Source organism: Cyrtonyx montezumae, unplaced genomic scaffold, assembly GCF_038088225.1.
Source record: "Cyrtonyx montezumae isolate F1298 unplaced genomic scaffold, pur_monq_1.0 scaffold_8, whole genome shotgun sequence".
NCBI lineage: Eukaryota > Metazoa > Chordata > Aves > Galliformes > Odontophoridae > Cyrtonyx > Cyrtonyx montezumae.
Window position 1 is genome coordinate 22,681,030 of NW_027072089.1, and position 23,366 is coordinate 22,704,395.

Below are 23,366 nucleotides of genomic sequence, written 5' to 3' on the forward strand. Positions count from 1 at the left end.
AATGACCTGAAAAAATAGGTACTTTTTGTCTGCGTGAACTTTCCTCAAACAACGCAGCTTGCCTTCTTGTGTCACAGTGCACATACAGATGTGCAAAGTGCATCAGGATGCTGTGACAGTAAAGGGTTTTTTGGAGTCCTGACAATGCCAAGGAAGGCAAAGAGGAATGCAATAGTGCCCTTAGCACAGAATTTAATTAAGGCATTCCCCAAATAAATATACATGAAGCTAGAGGCTAAAACCTATCACATTGGATGAGGAGAAGATGTCAAAATGTGCATCAGTGAAGCCTGTAACATCCTGAAGGTAGATAACCTCTTTCTTTCCATTTGGAGGGAACTTAACACAATTTCATCCCAACCAAAGCAGAAGGTAAACAATAGCAAGAAGGGAGACTACGAGCAGGTGATATGCCAGCTCTTGCAGCATGTACATCACCTAGTGGACATGCTCTGCATACTGAAGGTGGAGATCTGTCCTGCTGCAGCATGCTTTCTGCTCCCCTGATCAAGCACTTGTACTGATGCACAGGGTCCAGGTGGGATTTAGCCTGCGTTCAGCCCACATGTGATGATGGATTTTGCAGACAGAGTATGTGTACCATTGGCACACAGTGTGCAGCAGCCGCCTTCAGAGCGCGCCACCTGCAAAGGGTGTGCAACCAGGAGGGGATGGAAACGAAGTGCGGCCCACACTAACATATAAAAAACACTTGTAAACTACGGGGAAAATTGGGAAAACATGGATAAGTTCATAAGTTAAAGCTATCAAATATCCAGCTTACCTGTTCAGCTTTATATGAACATTTACTGTGCCTCAGTCAAAATGAATGCTGGCAAAATGAGCACTGCGGCAGTCACAGTGCCAAGGCCCGGCCCAGCCTCAGCCCAAACCAACAGGGAGATCCTCGCATGCTTCCCACAGGATACAGAGAGGTTTTCAGTGATGGAAGCCATCTCAATGGAAAGACATCACCACACAACAGGCACAGATTTCAAGCCTGTAGACTTTGAGCAGAGAACTGTTAGAGCAGGTTCTGGATGGGGACATGTGACAGTGTTTGACACCTGGAGCTGTGAGGCAGTGACAATTAGGAGGGACATACTTGCATCTATTTTTAAACGGTGCTGAGGTGAGTTGATATAGAAATTCTGTTCCAAGAATGTCAGTACAGATGACTGCCCGTAATATAATTATTTACAGCAAAAAGCAAGCCACATTTCAGCTCAGAACATTTGATCTGTCTATATACAATCAAAATACAGTCAGTTTTGGACAGCATTGCAGGATATTTCTGACTCCCATGTGCAACTCTGCTTCCACCAGCCTTTCTCTCACACCATATCACACAGCGATACACGGTGTAAATCCTTCACATGTCAAATCAGACATGGCAGCTACAGTCTGCAGGAAAAATCTGTGGGGTGTAAAGTTACCGAGTATTTGTGAGGTCTGCTCTGAGCCTGCGTCTTTTTTCTTCCTGAAACATGAATTCATCTTTCAAAGAACATGTTTATTTTTCCTTTTGCACTAAAACATACCTACTTTCTCCAGGAAATAGAGAGAAGAAAAATGTGTGCATAAGAGAAGCATGCAAAAAGCCTGGCTTCACTCATCAGCTAGGGAATATAAAGACAACATTTGGTGGTTACGATCTTTTGTGACCTAGGAATCACATCGGTGCATTCTCCCTGTGTGACAGGGGGAAGCACATTCACTGCATGTAGGTCCACATCTACCACTCTGGGAGGCAGAGCAGGCGTTCTGAAAGGTGACTTCTGTACTATTCTCCTTACAGAAAATGGGAGATGTTAACTTGATTCAATTTGTAAGTGGATGTTTAATGGCTCATAGCTTCCCATCGTTCCTAAATGATGCTCCTTCCCTGTTTTGTAAGATAATACCTGATCTTTCAAACTAAAGGTACAAGCCAAAGGTAACTGCTCTGGTTTTTAGGGTTTTTTGTTGTTGTTGCTTTAAGCTCAGAATTCAAACTCAGCTTCTGGTCATCTGCACTTCAGCGCAACATACTCTGTGCCCTCTGACAATTCCTACTCATTTTTCAGCTCCCCATACAACAGCGTGGATGAAACTATCATGACACACAGCTTTTCAGACTCAAACAAAGTCTCTGGGTCTGCAGCAGACAAAGGAAGTACTGGAAATTTGCTATTCTTAGATTATTTTTTAAAATGCTTTTTAAAAACTGGCCAATAACTTTGGCCTCAAAATGGACCTCTGTAAACCAGATAGCTTTTAAATTAGAAATCAATGCCCGGCTTGTGGCTTCCCACCAGTTTTGTAAATTGAAATCACTGTAGAACAAAACATGTCCTGATGTAATTGTTCTGTTGAGCTGAATTCACTTCAAGGTAAACTTGACCTCTTATTATGCTACGCTGATCTGCGTACCTAAATATCTGTAAGAGAGGTAGATTTAATCAGATCCTATGGCATATTTTAAACATATTTTCAAAACCAACCAAATTTTCAAAGCCTGGCACAGAGGCGGATAAATGACGCTCATGAACATCCTTTCCAGGAATGTGTATGTGCCTGTTGTAAGCACATGTAAAGCCCCCTTTACATTCAATACATCTATTTAAGTGCCTAAAATCAGGCACTTGCAAGTTTGTGAGAGCAGGCCCACAGTGTGTGTGCATGCATGTGTGCATACAGTGATAAACAATGCTGGCTGATGAGAAGTTCTGCTGTATACTAGTGCTTTTAGTTAACATTTGCCATTAAGAAAAAAAAAAGCCCCAAGCTAAATGCCCAGGCAGTTCTGAGAGCTCCAATCATCTGAAACCTGACAAAAATGCAGTTTTTTCCTCACTATATGAAGTCAATTTTTTTTTTTTCTTCGTGGAGGTGCCTTCTTTGTGTAGTGTCAACGTGACAGCAGAAGTACTGCTTCACTGTAGGTTGCATCAGTGACAATGACATCCTCTGAGAAACGTGGAAAGGAATGACTGATGAATCGGAAAATGTATGGATGCCTCCTGAAACGATTAGGGAATGAAGCGCAGAGCAAATGGTGGCACACTTCTATTAATTGTAGCTGATAGTAATTAATTTCCACTACAGTCACAATCGTGTTTCTGCTTTTGGAAGAATCCAGAATCCCCTTCCAGGAAAGTGTGTGAAATTGCATCTGGGTTCCGCAAGCCGTGAAAGAGGTACATTTCTTTAAAAAAATAAAAAATAAAAATTAAAAAAAAGAGAAAGAAAAAAGGGAAAAAAAAAAGAAAAGAGAGAGACCTTCCTCGATATTGTACTTTATTAAAAAACGAAATACAAAGGGAAAAAGAAAATGATAATTGTTTTCTCTAAGGCTATTATCTAATGCGAAAGCAAACAGTCTGACTGGAAATCAGCTAACAGAAGGGGATTAGAGAGTAGATCTGAGAGTGGCTTGATTTCTAGCACTGCTGTCTCTTCACACAGTGATGAGACACAGGCAGAGCAGCCAGGAGCTCTCCAGATGGCCAGGGAAAGTGTTTGTCTTGGGTTACTGCAGGGCAGTCTGGACTCTTAAAGCCGGGGAGGCATCATTAGGGAGCAAGTTAGATGTCCACCCGGTAAAAGCGAGCGAGGGAAAGAAAGAGCAGGCGGGCTGCCCGAGAGGGACCGCGCTCGCCTATTGTTAACATCTACTTGACCCCCACTAACCCCCTCACGACACAGATGTCTCCTACCTCTATCACCTCCCACTGCTTTAAGCCCTCCCCCCCTGCACCTGGGTAGCGGGGCCGGGCCGGCTGCCGGCAGTATGCTGCCTGCCTCGCGAGGTGGCTGCTAGCGGGGAGCCGGGCGGAGCGGGGCGCGGAGCGGAGGGCGGCGGAACGGAGCGCGGAGCGACGCGGCACAGCGCGGCGATGCGTCGGCTGCACGGGGACAGGCGCAGCCCCCGCCACTGACAGCGGCCGCTCCCTGCGCTCCGCATCACGTCTGGCTGCGGCGAGGAGAAGGAGCTGGGCGTTCGCTATCTCGGCTTGGAGACTTTATTTTTGCTTCTCGTCCTTTCCCTCGGAACCAGGAGGCTCTCTCGAGCTGATCCTCCTTTAAAAAAAAAAAAGAGAGAGAGAGAGAGAAAGGAGGAGGAGGAGGAGGGGGGAAGAGCAGCTGGAGTTTCTCCTCAGCTCGTTTTGACTTTTGTGGACGTGGATCATCTGGACTGGGAAGGGAAGCCGCGCCGCGCTGCTCGCCCCTCTCCCACCCCCGCGCCCCTCCAGCAGCCTGGGCTGCCGGCGCTCCCCCGAGCAGGACGGGAACTTTTATTTGCAGCTCGCAGCCCGTGGCGAATGGTGGGAATCTCCGGTCCTCTGCAGTGTGAGTACGGGCGCGGGGCCGCGGTGCGGGGGTGCGGGCCCCTCTCCTCTCATTTTCCCCTCTCCTTCCCGCTGGGGCTCCGCGGCTGGAACTAACCCGGGGCTGCGGCCGTGCCCGGGTTGCATGCAGCTCCTCCATCGCTGTCCCCGCTCACCGGCTCGGCCCCGGATCTCTCAAAAGCCCAGGACCCAAAGCACCCAGTTTGTGTAGGAAGCAGCCCTACGAAGCTCCTAGCGTAGGTTTTGTGTCTCCGTGTAGGACTCGTTTTGTTGTTTTTGGTTTTTATCTTCCTTTTCTTCTTTTCCTGCCGTCTTGCCAGATCCCAGACCTAGCCAATGTGAAGCGGAGTGCCTGAAATATTTCTGGTGGGATTTTGTTGTTGTTCCATTACAATCATCGGATTATGTAGCACTGGCAACACCACTTCAGGCTATTTTGCGAGAAATATTTCAGGCTGTGCACATCGACTTCCTTTGCACTGCGGTTTCGTATCTCGCTCCCTGAAACGAAAGGGCAGCGTTAGGGTGTGCGTTTCCCAAACCGCCGTAGGATGCGATCGTGTCACCTCGCCGAGCTGAGCCGGAGGGATCGGTTCCGTACGTTAGCGAAGCACCGCGGTACGGGAGGCTGAGGGATGGAAACCACGCACCCGCCCGTGCAAACGAGCGTTGCACTTTGGGCCACTTCGAGTCCTTTTGTTAGCACCAAAGTTGGGAGACGGGGCGAAAATTGGACACGGGGGCGTCGCTGGGGCACCCCCAGCACGTGAATTCTGTTAAATTCTTTGCCCAGAAATAACCGGTGTTGTCACTGCCCTCTGCTCCCCCCAAACGTTAGAGAGAAACTGAAAGTAACTCCTGGGCGCAGCTTTGGGATCGCCCGCAGCGCGGCGGAGCTGCGAGGCCGCTCCCCGGGGTGCGGGAGGGCGAAGGCACGCGGCCCCACAGCCCCCTTAGCCGCTCGGTTTCCCGCTCAGCCGCCGGTCCCAGAGCGGCTCCGGACTCCTAAGCCGGGGAGGAGCCGGATCTTGGAGGCTGCTGGGTGCGGGCTGCATGGCTTGTGCGTCGCTGCGATCCGCTGAGCCCCAGGTAGCGATCCTGCCCTGAGGAGCTGCCCAAGTTTGGCGCTGCCTGGCGCAGCAGGGCTGGAGCTCGCTTGCCCTTGTTGCGGTACGAAGCCGCACGGCTCAGACAAACCATGACGCCGGTGACGGGCGTAGCGTGTTAGGGATGGGGAGAACGGTGGGGTATACCCTCTAAAAGCAGCCTGCGTGCCCGGCTGTGTGTGTACACCGAGTGCCAAACGCCTGGCTGTAGGCATACCCTCGTGTAACTGACGGATGCCTTCTGAGTCTCGGTATGTAACAGCCGAGGGGCTGCTCCGGCAAATATACGTATGCTTAATGTAATTCTGACCCCTTTAACTTTTAACATCGCTTCCCCTAATTAATCTGTTCAGGCCCCAGACTTAAATGGCTGTCCGCAGCTGCTGCAAATTGATTTATCCCCTGATGGTGGTCCGACTTGCTGACCAAAGCAGGATTTTTTTTTTCCCCTCCCCATTTTTGATCTGCTAATCTGTTTTGACTTATTTTCTGCTTCGAGCGGTCTCGCACGCTTTTTGAAGGACTCGGAAAACATTTTCTTTTGACATGTAGCTAGAAACATAATTACTGTATTTGTAAACACAATATGTTAAGGCTAAGAGTGATTATAATTTATTTAATTATGCCCTCATAGCCTCACATTTCCTCTGTTTCTGCATCCTGACAGATGCAATGAGAAGTTAAAATGAGTAACTTTGTGAAGTGCAGTTTGAGGCAAGTCAGGAGAGACGCTTTCAGATGCGAGTTCTGTTGTCCAGGTCTCCTGCTCTGCTTTTGTCCGAACTGTCTGGGTGAAGTTGGGTGGTGAGAAGACCAAAACTGACTTCTGATGGCTGCTAAAGCTGATGCTTGACTTTTCCATGGGAAGTCTGAAAACCTCATGCCGTTTATTCTGGGCTGATTTCCTTAGGAAATCCAATACGAGCAGGGCACTTCCTTCAGCCTGGCTGAATGCTAGGAAAGTTTCTGTCTTGTTTATATGGTCTGGTTTGAGCACGAGGCATGTTTCTGGGGCTCCCAATCAATAGAAATAATACTAGGAAAAAGATCTAAGCATGGCATATTCCTAACGGTTCAGTATATGGAAATACAAAGTTGGCAAAGGCTTCATTAGTTGTGAGATAAACTGCAGACTCTGTCAAGGCTTTCAGTGAGGACGTATCGCTGCGTTTGATAACTGACAACTTTCTGAAGGTGAATTTTACCATATCTGAACCTGGGGGTAGAATTGCTACCTTCAGTTCCTGCGTCACTTTTCCATCACGGAAAACACAAATTATGCAACAGTGTGAAGGAAACCCCAGTCCCCACCAAGACCCAGCACCCCAAAGCTTGCTGATGCTGAGCTGAAGCCAAGGCTGGGTGAGAGGGAGGTGGTGGGACGCAGCAGAGCTGTCGGCCCCATGTTGCGGGCCGGTGGGAGCGGGCCGGAGGAGACAAGAACCATTCTGTTTGTAATGGAATGCAGACAGCAGCGTTAGGTCACTGCTTCCTGGCAACTGCTGCACGAGTTGTTTTCCTTCAAAGGCTTTGAGCTTTTAAATAGTTTCCAAAATCTTTTCAAGTAAAGCATTGCCTTCTACCATTTCTGACCACCTTAACATTAACTCATTTCTTGCCTAAATAATGGACCAGTAAAACATCACACGGCGTCTCATCTGTGTACACTTAACACTATGTATGCCTGCGTGCGCATGGAGTTCTGTGCCAGAAGTATTGTTTATAGAATAAAGGGGAGAAAAACAGCTCCACCTGGAGTGCTGGCCAGTGGCTAGTCAGCTCAGGACGTTCTTCCCTGTCAAATCCTGTTTCTCACTTCTCTGAAATGAACTTCAGCCGACAGGCGTTGAATGTGAAGCTCGCTCCATTGAGGTACCATGCAGCCTGTGAGCCCCTCATCGCAGCCACTTAGGGTGAAATAGGCATCTGCAGTATTTGCATTGGGGGTGATGGGAGAAAGAGCTTGCAATTGTCATTTTCATCTTTGAAATCCACTTGCCACAGTCCATTACTGTTAAATCTTCAGCTAATTGAATAAGGATATTAGTATGTTGCTGTTGCAGGAGCTTCAGATTTGTTAGGCTGGGGGGGGAGACCTTGTTCTTTGTTCTGTAGCAACTTAAGTTGTCATGCAGAGATCAAGAAGCCTTATCAACTGAAATGAAACGTGAACTTGGTGTTGTGAAGAGGTTATTTCTCATGGTCTGGCTGAAAAACCACAGAAGGAAATTATTTTAAATCAGAATAAATTAAAAACCTTGGATCCGTTTAGTTAGTAGCAGCCTGCTCTTTTTCATACAGCCTTTAATAGCAACCTAGAATATTTATAAGAGTTTAAACTGACACTGAATTTAGCATAAGGACTGAGAGTAAATTCTTAAAATACTGGCTTCCAGATTTCATTTTCTTCACCTTCTTTCACATTAAAGATCTAAAAAAGTTAGTTTAAAAACTGAAGTATTAATGTAAAAGGTCTTGTTTCTTTACAGTAAATGTTACTTTTAAAAGAACCGCTTTAAATTTGTGGTTATTTTCTTCTTGTTTACTATAAACTTGATTAGCTTAATATATGGTAGCATAAATACATCAGGAAGTAGAATACTGTGTGGTTTTGTGGATAAAGGAAAATGATCAGCAGATGTAAAAATGAAGTCAAAATGTCCTGCCCTTCAGAAGGCTTGTTATTTCCCTTCAAAATAATTTCATCTGCAAGACATTGACTTCCATCTTCATTTTTTTTCCTGCCATTGATATGGAAGTTTCCAAATATCGTTTAGAGAACAGTGAGCATTTTATTAAAGTAAACATTAGTTCAGTATAATGGAGGTAATTGTAAGTGATAAGAGCAGAGCAGGTTATCTGTGTGTTGTTTAAACAGAAGGAGCTATTTTGCACCATTTCCAGTAGCCATCTGTAGAGGAGAAGGGTTTGCACCTGTCTGTCCACACTAATTATAGATTAGGTCCAAAGAAATGAAATTCGAGTAGGCTTTCTCTTAATGAAATCCATAGTGATTTTATTGTAAATGTGTTTTGTGTACAGACGGTGATGGTTGGGCTGTGCGTAAAATAAATTGCTGTATGGCTGTCATGTACCTGTGGTTGTAAAGCAGGATACTGCTGCATTAACAAAGGTGCTGCATAAAAACACACTGCTCCATTTATGTCCCAGGCTTCAGTTGTAGGTTTAGCTCGGTGTAGCCGAAAAGGTTCCCTTCAAGCACAGTCTTTCAGGGGTATGTTTCAGGGTCGACTTCTCAGTTACTGTCATTTTCATGTCAGTGTGCTGGCACATAGGTGATCCTTTGGCTGAAATATACGGGCTAGAAATGGTTTCACGTTAAATATGTATGTAGAGTGCATTAGAAATACTTTACTCTGGTTTAATATCATATTGCTAAAATAAAGTGGAAAGAATGAGAAATGCCTTCTGCAGTAAAAGGTCACATGAATTTCTACCACATCTGTTTATAGTAATTATGAACATAATTAACATAAGAATTACAAGTGAAGTAATGACAAGCTGAGCTATGAGATATTGTGCCATAATGGTCATATGTTGGAATTCTCACATTATAACACACTAGAATTCACATATTCAATGCAAGAAAGAAAATGTTAGATTTTTATCTATTTTAATGCTTCAAAACTTATCTGCCTGGGGCAGATGGACTTTACGCTTTATAGGAAGGTAACCCATGATTAAGAGAGAGTCAGTTGAAATTAAGATTTCTAGCCTGCAGCTTGGACTTTGAGACAGCTGTGCTTATGGAACGCCACTTCTGTTACACATTTGTAGTCTGATTGTATTTATTTTATTACCACACATTGCTTTATTTTTAAATGTGAGTGTTTTTGCAGCAAACTGTTTACATTAGAAAGGATCCTGGATTAGTTTTTCTTTAGAGAATTGTGACTGGAGTAGTAAAACTGCCTGGTGGGATGACCAGCACAGATATAAGACATGCATTGTGGCTCTGGCAGATGACAATCTGATGGATCCTAAATTAGCTCATTGCATATTGTGTATATATATATATGTTTATATATATATATATATATATATATATATATAAACATCCCCAATGTCTTAAGAACAAAAGGAACAATTAGTGCACAATATTTTGAGAGAACATGCACATAGAGAAAGCTCTGTGGTACCTTGCAGGCTGAATTAATTTAAGTCACTTTTCTTTGGAAATGCTTGGGGGATATCATTAAGGGTGAGGGCTAAGGTTTCTCATGAGTTGACTAACTTCTGTAATGTGACCTGTCTGATTACCTCTAAATATGGTTGTCGCACAACTGACAACTGGAGGAAGCTGTGCAAAAAGCGGCCCTTCATTAAGGTAAAAATACTGTCTGAGGAATGTCCATAGTAAATTTGATGTGTGAATAATCAGTTTACCTTTAATGGAAAATTAAATTCCTGGTTTTACAATAAGAAAATTTGCTGAATTGCTGTCTCCTAATGCTAAGTGTATAGAGTGGTTTATGAAGAATAAAAAAAAAAAAATTACCTTGCGCTATGTCTCAGTGATACCAAGAGGTTTTCGCATTATTGGATTAGTGGAGGATTTGTGACAGACCTCTTTTTATCTGACATTCATTGCAGTGACATGATTTTCACACACACGCCCTTCCCCCACTTAGGTTCTGCTTTTCACTTTGTATTATGTGTCAAATTCCCTTTATTTCTTTTCTTGTGGAAAAACTGCTATCTTGGCCGAGTGATTTTGGAAGGGGTTCGGTGCTGAACAATGCTTGTTTCACTCCAGCGTGCTGTCATTGTCCTCATCCCAGCCATCACATTGCTTTTCTACAGACATGCGAGCTAGACACATTTCCTTAACAGATAAATACTGGTTCCTAGGGAGGAACATTTGGAAAGTACAGAGTTAGTTGAGCAACCAGCGGTCTTTGTACATGGATGCTGCTGACTGGCTCTGCCCTCAGCTGCAGGCCAGGCTTTGCATGCTTTGCTTTTGCCCCTCCCAATACCTCACGATAAGTTTTGATGAACCCAGTCAATATAATGGGAGCACCTGTTTTCTGAGTATCTGAAATGCTGGGTGGAGGGCCTACTCTGGCTTATTGTTCTATCTGTGGTGGACTACGGTGACCTGCAGCTAGGGGATAGGTGCTGTGTGGCATTGGGTCCTTTGGCTGTGGTAAGGCTGAGCTGTGGCTTGTGCTGGCTGCTTGACCCGCAGAGGTCTGGGTGACTCAGTACTATTGGTAGGACACGTCTTCTGGCTAGGTCGTAGGCTGAAGGAGATCATGGGGATGTTGTCCTGGTGGGGATGGAGGTGACCGCCGTTAGCGACCCTATGGGCCCAGTACTGTGTCTGACAATGTGCTTGACCTGTAGGTGTAGAAGCAAAGCAGGGCCAGCTGCCAGCATGAAGAGAGTGGGGAAAGGAGCTGGGGCTCACACTGCCACCTCCCTTCAGCCTGCTGTGTCTCCCCCTTCATCTGGGTCACGCAGCCCCTGCCCTGTAGGGGCATGGGGCTGCACTGCAAATAGGCTGTGATGTGTGTGTGTGTGCTGAGTGAGCACACAGAGGCTGCACTGCCTGCTGCCCACCTTCCTCCCAGTGCTGGAAGGTGATATGCAGGCACCCTCAACCCGTGCTGAGACGATTGAATTGTTACCCCTTCTTTCCTTCTGGATGCTGATAGTGGATGGCTTTTCAGTTCTGTCCAGATTACAGTGACTCGAAGAGTATGTGTGCACATTGTTTTAGCAAATGAAGTCATCAGCAGATATTTCTTAAAGAAACATTAAACAACTACTTTAAAAATATATCCAAGAAGTTTGAAATACTGCTGTTTTGCTTTGTCAAGTGTTTGTGCAGATAGATATATAGCTATGATGCAGTAACTAAAAGCCTAATTAAAATTTGTTTAAAGCCAGGGGGGCATGTATTCTTGTTGACAGCAGCAGATCGATAGGGTAAGACAATAGAGCCCCATTATTTTACTTCCATTGACTGAACATATTGACATTTCGGGTTTGCGATTGCCTCAGTGAGCATGATGAAACACTGAAATTCACAAACCAACTGTCTGGAGTGGCACATATATTACTGTATGTCATTTCTGCCTTCAGGTTACCTTATCACTGAAGCAGAATGGTAATGGATGGCAGCAGAGCACTTCAGAGGGGTTAGGACTCCATCAGTTAAGGAGCTGACACGTAGCAGGTTTCAGGAGTATCTTTAATTACACCTAGAATTATGTACAAGGGAAGATGGTACTTGTTACCTGCTGCTGCACTTCAGAGTTTACAGATTTGGCAGCAGACAGGATAACAAGGTACTTAAGTTTCATATTTTATGTACATGACTTGATACCTTAACCTTTCTCAAGAAGAGCCCAAGGACTGCTGATTGTGTTTGCTTGTGTGTTCGCCAGTGGTGCCGTCTCCACTCAGCCTTGATGCTCAAGCTCCAAAGCGACTGCTAGACCATCTCCCATTCTGAGGATTGCATAGGGAAACTAAGAACAAATTAAATGTGAATAAATTAACTTTGGCCTTCTCAACGTGCTTCCATGATGGTGGTCAGGAGATTCAATACAGGGTAAATATGACAGAATGACAGATGTACATTTTTATTTAGTATAAAGAAAAGTACACAATCATGCATACATATGCACAAATTGCATATATTAATTTATATGTTCACATACAAACACATATTGGAAGAAGACCTAACAGTTGCAGAACATAGGACGTGCCTTATAATATGGAAGTCTTTCAGATGTTCTTTAAAATCTAGCTGACTGCAGAATAAAACCCATCAGTGTTAGGCAGAGATAGAGATTGAAATTAATTTCAGGCAGACAAAAAGCTGATATGAAAGAGCCACCAGTGATTTAACTCATTTTTAAAAGTAACTGTAATGAAAATATAAAATGTATTCTGAGTGTGCCATCTACTCAACAATTGTTGCCATCAAGTGGACTGCTGATGCCCTTTAAGATGGTAAAAAGAAAACCGGTCCTTTATACCATTTTCATGAAAATGTTAGGTTTCTGTTTGATCAGCAGGTGCTGTTGAGATGAAAGCCATGTGTAAATTTTCCGAAGGCCAAAAGTGTCAATTCAGAAAAGGAAAGTGATAAGAGAAAATGCAATCAGTTTTCCTGTTTTCAATTTGTGCAGGATTTGAAGAGCTGTTTTGTTAAACTGCTACATCTGCTCCAATATGAATATTGAACTACTTCCACTAAAAATAACACCCTATAATTTGGAAGCCATTGCAATCTTTTGTTAATGCAAGTGGGTTATTTAAAAAAAAAAATCTATTCTGAAAAATCTCCTGCCTAATGTGCATTTTTGTTTATCGGCACTTTTATCTTCTGCAGATAAAATAGCATTATGCAATTAGGACCATATCTGTTTGGACTGTAAAAACTGCACTGGATAGCTGAATGTCATTGTATTGGTTAAAGGATTTAACGGGTACATTTAAAACGATTTCATTAATAAACTACGATGGTATCTTAAAATGACGAGTGGCCGCTTCCCTGTTCTAATGATACAGCATCAGCTACTTCTGAGTACCTTGCAGGAAGTAAGGGAAGTTCAGAGCATGGCAGAGGTTTCTTTGACTTATTTCATCCTTACTAGACCTGATCTATAGTTAAGCTCAATAAGAGTCTTTTGGTGGGGTTTTTGGAGTGACTTTTTCCGTGGTTAAATGATTAAATTAAGTTTGAATACATCTATGCAAGCATATTTGCTGCTCTTGAGCTGCTAATCCAAGTGAGTTTTATGAACCTGGAAAGAGCTGCATTGGTAAAAACATAAATTTTCTATCAGAGGCATCTCCAGAGGCGGGAGAAAAATATTACTTTTTAATTAAAAGCAAAACAACATTCTCCTGATGTAATGAAAGGGGGAGTTGCTTGTTGATTTTATAGGTAAGGGTCTCAATGAAGTGGTGACAATTCAGTTACATCTATAGAGCCCTATGTACATAACATCAGTAAATGTGCAGAAATAAATGAGAGCTTTTCATTTGCTTCTTTATTTCATATTTAGGCCAATGTGGAGAATTACCTGGCTTTAATATTAGAATGAACTTTAGCTGCTGAATTCTAATCTAAAAGTCAGGAACTCAGTTCCTTGGCAGGTGCCTGTATGGGAAGGGGCCTTGCTGATGCTTGTGTTTGGTTTTACAATTGGATTTGTAAGCTATTGACCTTGGGGGATTCTCCTCAAAGCGATCTGCAGATCAAAAATAATTAAAATTCAATAAACTTGAAATTTAAATATAGAATGGATTTTGTGAGAGATCAGTGCTTGCAGGAGGTTGTCTGGATGTCTGTGGCATGTCTACTTTGTAGTTTGTATTCCCAAACATAACTGTGTGCACGCACACGTGCATAAATTTAAGTTGAATGACAGGGGGATGATTATTTATACAGATTTTATCCGAAACTCTGTGCACTCCTGAAACATAACAAAAAGCCTCCCTCCCCAGAAGAGTGTTTACATCCTATGACAGTCACTCGATTCAAATCTTCTAAACATGAAAGTTGTTTCCTTTCCTCCAAACCTCCTTTTCCCCAACAAAGCTAACCCTGTTAAACCTCACCTTCTGTGGGACGTATACATAGTTATAGACATATGTACGAGAAGTAAATATTACAAAAAACACGGCCGATAGGAGCAAAATGTCTGTAGCCTTAAATAACTTGTGATATCTGCCAACAGCAGAACCCGTGCTGAGCTGGCCCCGCTGCGGCTGACCCAGCGACGTGAGACCCTGGCGGAGCCCCGTGTTAGTGCTGAGAGCCTACGCGGAGCTTTCTGCTTGCGAATATCGCCAAACAAATGCTCTGCTGTAATGTGCTAAGGGAGATGCTGTCTGCCTGAGGAGGTTTTAAGCCAAGGTGTTTCTTATTTCGGTCATCGGATTTTCTTTTTGCAGGGATTGGGGTGGAGTCTTAACAGAGATTGTATAAGTCTGTATCTAAATTTTCTTATCTAAATTCACATTCGTAAAAGTGCTGTGTTCTCATTCTTTGCTAAAAATTTTGAATGCTGTTTTGCTGCTCCTATTGAATAGTTGCCATATGTAACTCCGGTGGTTGTGAATGGAAATGTGACTTTGGAAAGAAATCCTTTCATGCTAGCTTTCATTTTCTGTGATAGGTTTTGGGATGCCTCAAAGGAATAACATCCTAGATATCCAAAATACGTACGAATGCACACAGAGGATTTAGAAGATGTTCAGCAAATTACTTTTGTTTATCATTAGTTGTTGGGCATGTGTGGGGTACAGTGACTCATTAAAGTGATGTTCGTTTTCTACTCTGTATTCTTGATGAGCTTTTGTTATCACAAAAACAGAACTGTGTTGGACAGAGCTGTACAGCAATAGTATTCCTGAACAGTCCCATATTGCCATGTGTCAGAGTGTGGTCTTCATGACATATTTGGTTATTTCTTCAAGCAGGCGTTTGAGACATTGCTGCTTCTGTTAGTCAAGGCAGGTTGACTGTGGTGCTTATGATAAAGTAACACCCACAGTTTGTAGAGCATAACAGATTATCTTGGAAATTAAGTCACTGTCTGGAAAGATATAAGACTCCACCTAGTGGAGTGGAATTAATCTGCACACAGTGGCAGGTAATGACAAATAATAAAATATGTATCACTTCTGACAAGCCATGTTGAGCCAGGGAGTGAAAAACAGGAATTTTGATGTGCATCTGAGGAGGTGGTTGTGTGACCGCTACAGATTGTACAAAACTGCAGCTACTTTAGTGGCTATAGGAAGCTTGTGTGTGCCTGCCTTTTTGGATGTTAATATGTAATTTGCATAAGTAGTAGTCATTACTACTAGTCATTTTCTTTTGTAATTCATTTTATTTGGGCGCCCGTAGATGACGTTTTTGCATTTCTGAACATGACGACACAGGTGGCTACTTAGTTTGGGGCCTAGGTGTCATTTTAAATAGTTTGAGCCAAAAAGAAACAGTCCAACTTGTCCACTTTTTCCCAGTATTGTTTACTTCCTAGAAAATATTTTCTGCTTTTTGTTTTGTGCATGTCCATTGTGGCAGTATCAGGATGCCAGTGCTTTGTGCTGCCATGACTAATCAGGTAGTGTGTTGAGTAAATGTGTGTGGCATCTGGTGGTCCCAAGGTTTAACAGTCTCTCTTATGGAGCATTAGATTAGCTTGGGGTTTGTACTTGTGATTTGCTTCACCATTTTTAGCCCCATTGCGTTATTAGGATGGAATACAAAGGATTTTAAAGCTCCGAGGCATGTGAACACCCACCTTGAGCAGCAAAGATACTATGCTGAAATCCTCTTTGAAAATGTATCCTGACATTTAATCACCTGTTAGTCCAAGAAGAGAACTGCCACAGACCAGCTCAGGCTTGGACTGCAAGACAGTGTGAGGCCATTGCCAGAAAATGAGATGATTAGAAATGCAACAAAGGAGACAGACTGATGCTACTGCAAGGGATATTTGGGAAGTGCGCTCCAAAGGAGTGCTTTCGTGACATCCAGGTGAGGTTTGCTGCCAGGGCCATTAAAGCATAGTGGTGCCAGAGAAAGCTGCCAACAAATTTAGGGATAATGGCACCTGCGGGTGTGCTAGCAATGGATGGTAATGCCAGGATGATTTTTTTATTTTATTTTAATGGTGACACTGCTGAAAGTATTTAAGAGTAACGTTATAGAAAGGGTTTTAGTGAGTGAAGTCAGTGAGTTCTAGGAACCATTAAGCCAAAGCTGTTTCATGACTGTGCTATTTATTATTTTTAAAGCTTGTTGGCAAACCACTTAATGCTGGAAAAGCATGCTGCAACCTGTATTAGAGCATACTGAAGATGAGCAAGGAAAACATCAAACTGAACTTTAATAGCAGAGCTTAGTTTCTGGATGTTACATGCATTTCTTGTGCACTGTGATAAATTAACGCAACTCCACGGGTCGGTAGAGCTTGTGAGCCTTGTGCTGAAAACTCTGGCATTCAGATCTTCAGTGGTGTTCATGCACCCAGTTCTCCTTGAAGATGGTGTGCTTTTTGTCTCAACACAAGGCTGTGGATCTACATCCTCAGTGCTCCCATCTCACCTCTATGACCACAGACGTACTCTGCTGCACCCATTTCGCAGTGAGATTCAGATACTACCCTAATGACGTTATCTTATGTAGGGATGAGTGGGCTAGCAAAGGTCTGAATGTAAAGTGAGTCACTGTCTTTGCATTATAAATGATGGAGTTACCTGATGAAGAATTCCATTTAAAAAGAGAGAAAAAATCTGTTCCTGCTGTAGTAATATTCTCAGAGGTTCCTGTTGAGTACATGGGGCCAGAATTCTCCACTTCTGTGTCCCAAGAGCTGTAAAACTGTGTTGAAGCCAGCTGCTGGCTCCAAAACTTTCCAGAGACATGTACAGCAACAGTAAATAACAGCTACAGTAGTTTTAAGAGTGAGTCAGTGTATCACTTCCCGGACAGTTTCTTAGATTTATGGGTCCTGTCCTCTTCCCATGAAATGCTTGGGAGGTTTTGAATAATTTCCTTCTTCATTTATTTATTTCTAATTTTATGTATTTATTTTTATTTTATTTTATTTTTTAAGTCCAGGCCAAAGTTTCTCCTTATCTTACAGAGCTATTGTTGGCCACTATTGTTTTTATTATCTCGTAGCTTCTCTGGGAAGAGAAGGATGGGCAGGACCTCAGTGACAGTGCCAGAGCCCACTGTCAGTGGTCATGCCTGCTCCCCAGGAGGTCACAGGAAGCAGGTGGCTGTATTAATTGTCCTTACTCCCAACTCTTGTCCTTCCTGAAGGCAATTTAGAAGTGTTCAGGAAGTGTCAGGTCTGCTGTGTCCCCCTCATATTCTCTATCTCACGCATTTGTAATAATTTGAGATACGTTCCGGATAAGGGAAACTGCACAGGAGTCCTGTTGGCTCTCCTCAGTTGTGTAGCTTGCTCTCTAGAAAGACTGAGTAGCATGTATATGAGGTTTTACAGGTGAAATCCAGCAAAATATCTAATAATCCAATTAAAACAAAACAATACAATAGAGAGAAGACATTCTGTTAACATACAGTGTCTTTTTTCTTTCACACTGTTGATGGAAGTGCTACATAAGAAAACTACAAAAAATCAGAGTATATGAAGTATTTGTAGAAACTTTGATCCACTTTTATCTGGCGAGTGAAGGACAGGAAAGGAAAATGCCTTTTCCCCTCAGGCTACTCTGTTTTTAGTGCACTCCGTTGCAACTGCATGATCAGTATTCTTGGTCCCAGGTTGGCATTTTGTGCCAATGGCTTTTGGTACCAATGGCTTTGTAAGACCAGTTGGGGTCCAGTTGCTGCAGGTGAGCTGCTTCTTTACGATTTACTTGATTTTAACAGCAAATAGACACAGCATTGCCAAGTATTTTGCTGCAAGCATTGCTCCCAGTGCTGTTAGGCAGGTTTTGAGCTACCACTAGCATTTCTTATAAGTGTTTTTTGCAAAGGATGGACTCATGTTGGAAGTCGCATGAGTTGAGTAATAAATATCGTTAAGTAGCTCTGTAAGATATTTGTCTGCCACATGCATTTTGAGAGGAAATGGAGAGCTTCTGCTCAGGTGTACTCTTGCTTTCATTGAGACTACTTGCCCAAGTGAGGTGGGCTGCAGGATCCTGTGGCTGGTGTATCATGCTGGTTTCTGAATCACTCTTAGAAAATAGCAACCCATAATATGAACAAGTAATGAGCACATTATGCCTAAACTTGTACGTTATTCAGAGACTAACGCCGAATGTTTGGTAAAGTTTTCATTAAAAATGGCTTCACAGTTTCGTTTTATCAAAGCCAGTGTACCAGGAAAAATACTCTCATCAGATGGGAGAAGGTATCACTGTTCCTGTAAGAATGTTTTTTTATCCCACTATTTTCTATGGGCTTAGGCTTCCTTCTTTTCTGTGCAAGATCAGCTGACAGCAGCAGCAACCAAATCATGTTTGCAGCTGGGCAATTACAGTAGACCCTAAGATCTGCGGCTGTCAACCATGAACACAGATGCCTTCAAAGTTCTGTTTTCCTTCCATGTGGAAGTCGTTGGCATGGAACAGATGCCTTCATTTTGGAGAAACCAACCTCTGGATATAATTGGTTCTCTCTTCTCTTGTCCTCTAGGGACAGTCTCTCACAGATGAAATTAGATGAGAGGAAGAAAAAGAAGCAGGCACACATACTCACACATGACATGAAGCAAGAGTTTGCGGGGTCTCTCTGTTTTGTCACATGGAACTGCTTTACAGCTGGAAGATTTATCTCTGTTTTCAGCACTCTACGCATGATGATTCTGCTGTCTGAAAAACATGCAATTCAAATGTATATCTGGCCCAAGTTTATTAGTAATTGAGGCATGCTTGTTCAGAAGTAAGACCAGCGTACCCAATATATATGACTTTGGAGTTAAATGTTGAATTTCATGTCGATAGACACTGCAGTCTCAGAAATTAAAAGTTAAATAGCAGAGTAGACTAAAAGACGATTTAAAAACAATCCAAACTTCTGTTGTAGTGGTAGGATCAAAGTGTTTTCATCAGCTGGTTTACTAGTTGTTAATACAGGGGGAAAAAAGACATATGCGACAGGTAGTTTATTTCAAATGCCACCAAGCGTGCAGGTATTCCATCGAGAAAATGCATTTACAGGAGTTAGCCCAGTAAGCACCAGTGACAGGCCATTGCTGAGAGGTTGAGTCCTTAGCAGGCTCTCCTGCTGCTGATACTTCAGAAGGGCACAGTTGGAGGGCTGACAGCCTGGGCTCCTGACATCGTTGAGGGCTTTCTCCAGTTTTATTTCCAAGCATAAAGATTTGTATTTTTTTCTTCTTTTTTCATCTTGCAGTTTAATGTGAGTGTCCAGTCTGAGCACCAAGTGTAAAATTTGTCTAGGTAGATGACGTTGGCTGAAATTTGAGCACGATGTTTTGAAGAAGCTGAGTCCTTGCAAGAGTGTGAGCTCTGCTGGTAGTGTATCTGTGACCAGAATCCTGAACTCGATATTCATATTGCAATGTCAATTTCCATATTTTTCGTTAGAAGTTTGCTACTGCTGTAGTATTTCCATCTGTGAAAGTTGTGGATAAAAGTCACTAGCAATGAAAATAGGTAGGAACTGGCCTGTTCTGCCTTGCTTGGTAGAATGCAAGCTGTGTTTAAGAGTCTTGATGTAAACATGTAGCTGGAGTGTGCTGTGTTCCTGGCACCCGGAGATACAAGGGTGGAAGGCGTTCATTAGAACTTCCACTAGTTAGGCATTCATTTGGATGTCCAGTGGTTAGGAGGATGCCTGGAGTAGAGTGAACATTTTGAGCAGATGACTCTTCAAGTTTTATAACAGAGTGGGGAGGTTCTTTGTTACGGGACTCCAGCTCTAAGAGCACAACAACGTGCTTTTCACATTGTAGTTCTAAGAACCGCATATTAAGGGAAAAATTTAACCAGAGAAGTGCTTAGGTGATGAAGAGATTTCTGGCAGTAACTATGAAGTGCAATAGTGGTTGATTTCTTTTGAGGCAGATTCTGATATTTGTAGTCTTTACATCCTATTAATTTCTTGAAAGATAAGCTGATACAAGAATGATTTGCCAGGGCCAATGGCTCTTCTTAAAAACTTGGCTCAGGTTATATCACCCCCTCTCTATATATAAGATAAAAGCACTGCGAATATGAGGTTAACTGAATTCAAATAGAAGTCTCTCTCGAGTTATTGCATTCCTTAGAAAATAAATACATTTCTCATATGGTTGAGATTGATCAAAAAAGTATTCTGTATGCCAGTGATTACATTCCCATCTGTGATTAAGGTTTTCTGTCTGCATCTGGTTTTCACATTATATTTCTGTAACAAGAATCCTTTATATGGCAGAGTTCACTCTCTGTATTTTCTATTAGCTGCAGCTTGAACTACTGCATGGATCGCAGATTTGCACATGTGGTTTTCATTACTTCATACCATTGAGAAAAAGTAATATTTGTTTGGGAAAGTATGTTTTTCAAAATTTCCATGGTAATACAACATGTTGATCCTTTTTTATAATGCTCTTGTAAGACTACAAATTGTTTGAGGCATTCTACTTTCAGTGAAGTTCAGGCTTTAGATGATTTTGCATGTACATTCCTGCAGCAACAACAACTGTTTACGAATCGGGAGGCAAAAATGCATTATAAAAGCCAGATTACTGTGGAATGGCTATAGCAGAATGCATCCATCACTTTAGAAAATGTGTGTAGAGAAAATGAACTTGGGACTGTAACAAAGGAAGAGCAGTAAGTTGAAGTGGTGTCTCCATTGTGATCTGGGCCACAGATGGGTACAATTTTTGATTTTTTTTCTTGAGTAAGAGCTTATTGTGGTACAGTAGAGATTTAAAAATCTTATGGAGAAGCATGGTATTGAGTAGACACAAATAGTGAATTGTTACATGTTAAAAATTTAACATATTTGATCTTAATTATTTCTACTTACCAAATTAGCAAAGGTTAACAAAACATGAATACATCTTTACAGATGGCTGCAGTGTGTAATGCTGAGTATGATGCTGATTTAATGTTCCACTGTAAACCCATATTTCAACCAGATTATGCTATTGTCACTCAGTAGAAAACTTAATGTTTAAATGAGCTCAGTGAAATTAATAGGGACACTTGGTCAGTGAAGTATTCTTCAGTTTTGCTAGTGGCATGAGTTTATGGCCATAACATTCAAATCAAACAATAATGGCAGTTTAGGGAATGTTGTGTGCATTGTGTAAGTGTAATGTGTTATGCAGAAGTCTGAAGATTTGAAAAATGCAGAACTCATGATAAGGCACAGTGGAAAGGTAATTTTGAATGTCAACGTATGTATGTGGTGACAACTACAGAATTTCTGAATGATAATAATAATTTTAGAAAAACAATTCTTGCTCCCGAGTGGGAGAGTCCTAAACCTATTTTAGTGGTTGTTTCCCAAATTCCAAAAGGCGATTGTGTCATATTGAAAGTTTAACAGTTGCCATGTGCTGGGTACAGTCCCAAAGTCCCCTTACGCCTCTTGGTTTCCCTGCAATAATAGGGCTTTGGCTTGGGCCAGGGCTGCAGTGATTTTTTTTTTTTTTTTTTTTTGTGGGAAAGGTTGCAATTCTGAGCAGCAGTACAGATGTGGTCTTTTGAAAATGCCCTCAGGCAATCCATTTTTTTGCAGTATAATCTAGTCCAGGAGGCAGTCCAGGCTGGGTTCTTGGGTAGATGCATGTTGCTGTGGCCAGATCCTTGTGCATGCTTAACTGTATGTCCTGAAACACCTGAGCAGATGATGCCGGTTGAAGCATGGATGTAACTGTGTGCCTGGCTCTGAAAACTCTCTGCCTTGACATAATTATGAACCTTGGAAAGCATATTAATGTCTTGGAAAAACTGACGGTGCTGTCATATAGACTCATACTAATGACAGAGTATTTGTGTAACCCAAATAAACAGCTCATGTAGGTGTTGGAGTGGGAGAGAAATTGCCTTTATGGAAGTGGGAGGATGATTTGTAAATATACCGTACCTTTTTGATCTGTCTTTCTTAAAATGTGTTTGCTGTTATAGCTTACAAATGCATATAGTGTTGTGTAATTGTAAGTTCTCTGTTTTTAGTAACCACATTAATTTAAGAAATTATTCTCTAGGGCTTCTGTTGAACCAGGTAATGTATGTAATATTTTATATCATACTAATGTATTTAAAACCAGTCATTTTTACAGAATTAGTAAATAGGTGTTTTCACAGTGGCATACAGGCTGCTCTTACTCTGTTGCCCCTTAAACATTAACAGTTTTAAATGGGCAATTTATGAAGCAGCCTTTGTTGAAGAATTAATATGGTGTTAAAGCACTGCCTTATATTAACTTAGAAAATGTGAGTTGTTGATTTAGAATGATAGTCGTTCTGTCTTCCCTCTTTATTTAAAATAATGCTATTATCATGCAAATGAAGGGGTGTGGTACTTCAAACTGGCTGTGATATGTGCTTTTTTTTTCTTTTTCCTTTTTTTTTCATTTGTTGTTGTCAATAGAAAAGATTGATCTGTGGGCTGGTGAGCATAATATCTGTCCCAGTCAGAAAAGGAAAGAGGAAATTAGCAGAGCGGTTGGTGGAGAATGATATCTATCAAAAGAAACACTTGGAGAGCACTGAGTTTAGTGATAGGTGACTGCCGGAAAAAAGGGAACTTTGAATTTTGTCAAGGTAAGGAACAGAAAAATATTTGATTTTATAACATGTATTCCTTTTAGAGTTTTTTTGTAATGACTGTACCTTGCCGTGTAAACTGTAATTTAAACAGAAATCTTTGTCTTTACTCCTTAGCTCCTAAGAGTCTGTCAATCAAGAGTGTTGTCATCATTTTAATATCACTGAAAGAGTACAGCTATAACAATGAAATCCTTCAGTAATGACTTTTCTAAAATTGTTCTTGTCTTGTAAATACATATATGTGCAACTTTCATATGTTTCCTGTACTTTTTATGCCATAGGTATGTTTTATCTGGCATATAAATACTGATTGACTGGGCTATAAAAATAATGCAGTTCAGTTTTCTGCACTGTGAATTGGAACAGTATTTGCAATCAGGCTAAGGGACAATTGTAATCATGTTGGCCAAATGGTTGTCTTTATAATTCAGAGGAATCCTCTGGTGAACTCACTATGTTGGAAATCTATGTTAAATTCGTATGAAGAAATATTAGGGAAGAATATTTAAGTTTTTTGCATGGAGAAGTTTCTACTAGACTTGAAAAATAAATCTGTGAAGGCAGAACAACCCTTCTACGTAACTTACGACTGTCATTCCTGTCTTTACTGAAACTGCATTTTTTCTCCTAAAATGGTGTGTCTAGATAGCAAGAAACTACT

At 42.0% G+C, this 23,366-nt stretch overlaps 1 protein-coding gene across 2 annotated transcripts in view; it reads left to right on the forward strand.

Moving 5' to 3' along the window:
* The first annotated feature begins 3,811 nt into the window (after nucleotides 1-3,811).
* RUNX1T1 (RUNX1 partner transcriptional co-repressor 1) overlaps nucleotides 3,812-23,366 on the forward strand; it is a 107,671-nt gene continuing 88,116 nt past the window's right edge. The window contains exons 1-2 of one of the 2 annotated variants that reach the window (XM_065752973.1): nucleotides 3,812-4,332; nucleotides 22,527-22,699. In XM_065752973.1, coding sequence (XP_065609045.1) covers nucleotides 22,612-22,699 — 88 coding nt within the window. In that variant the 5' untranslated portion in view covers nucleotides 3,812-4,332; nucleotides 22,527-22,611. The remainder of the gene's footprint in view (nucleotides 4,333-22,526; nucleotides 22,700-23,366) is intronic. The other variant, XM_065752974.1, reaches the window with a different exon arrangement.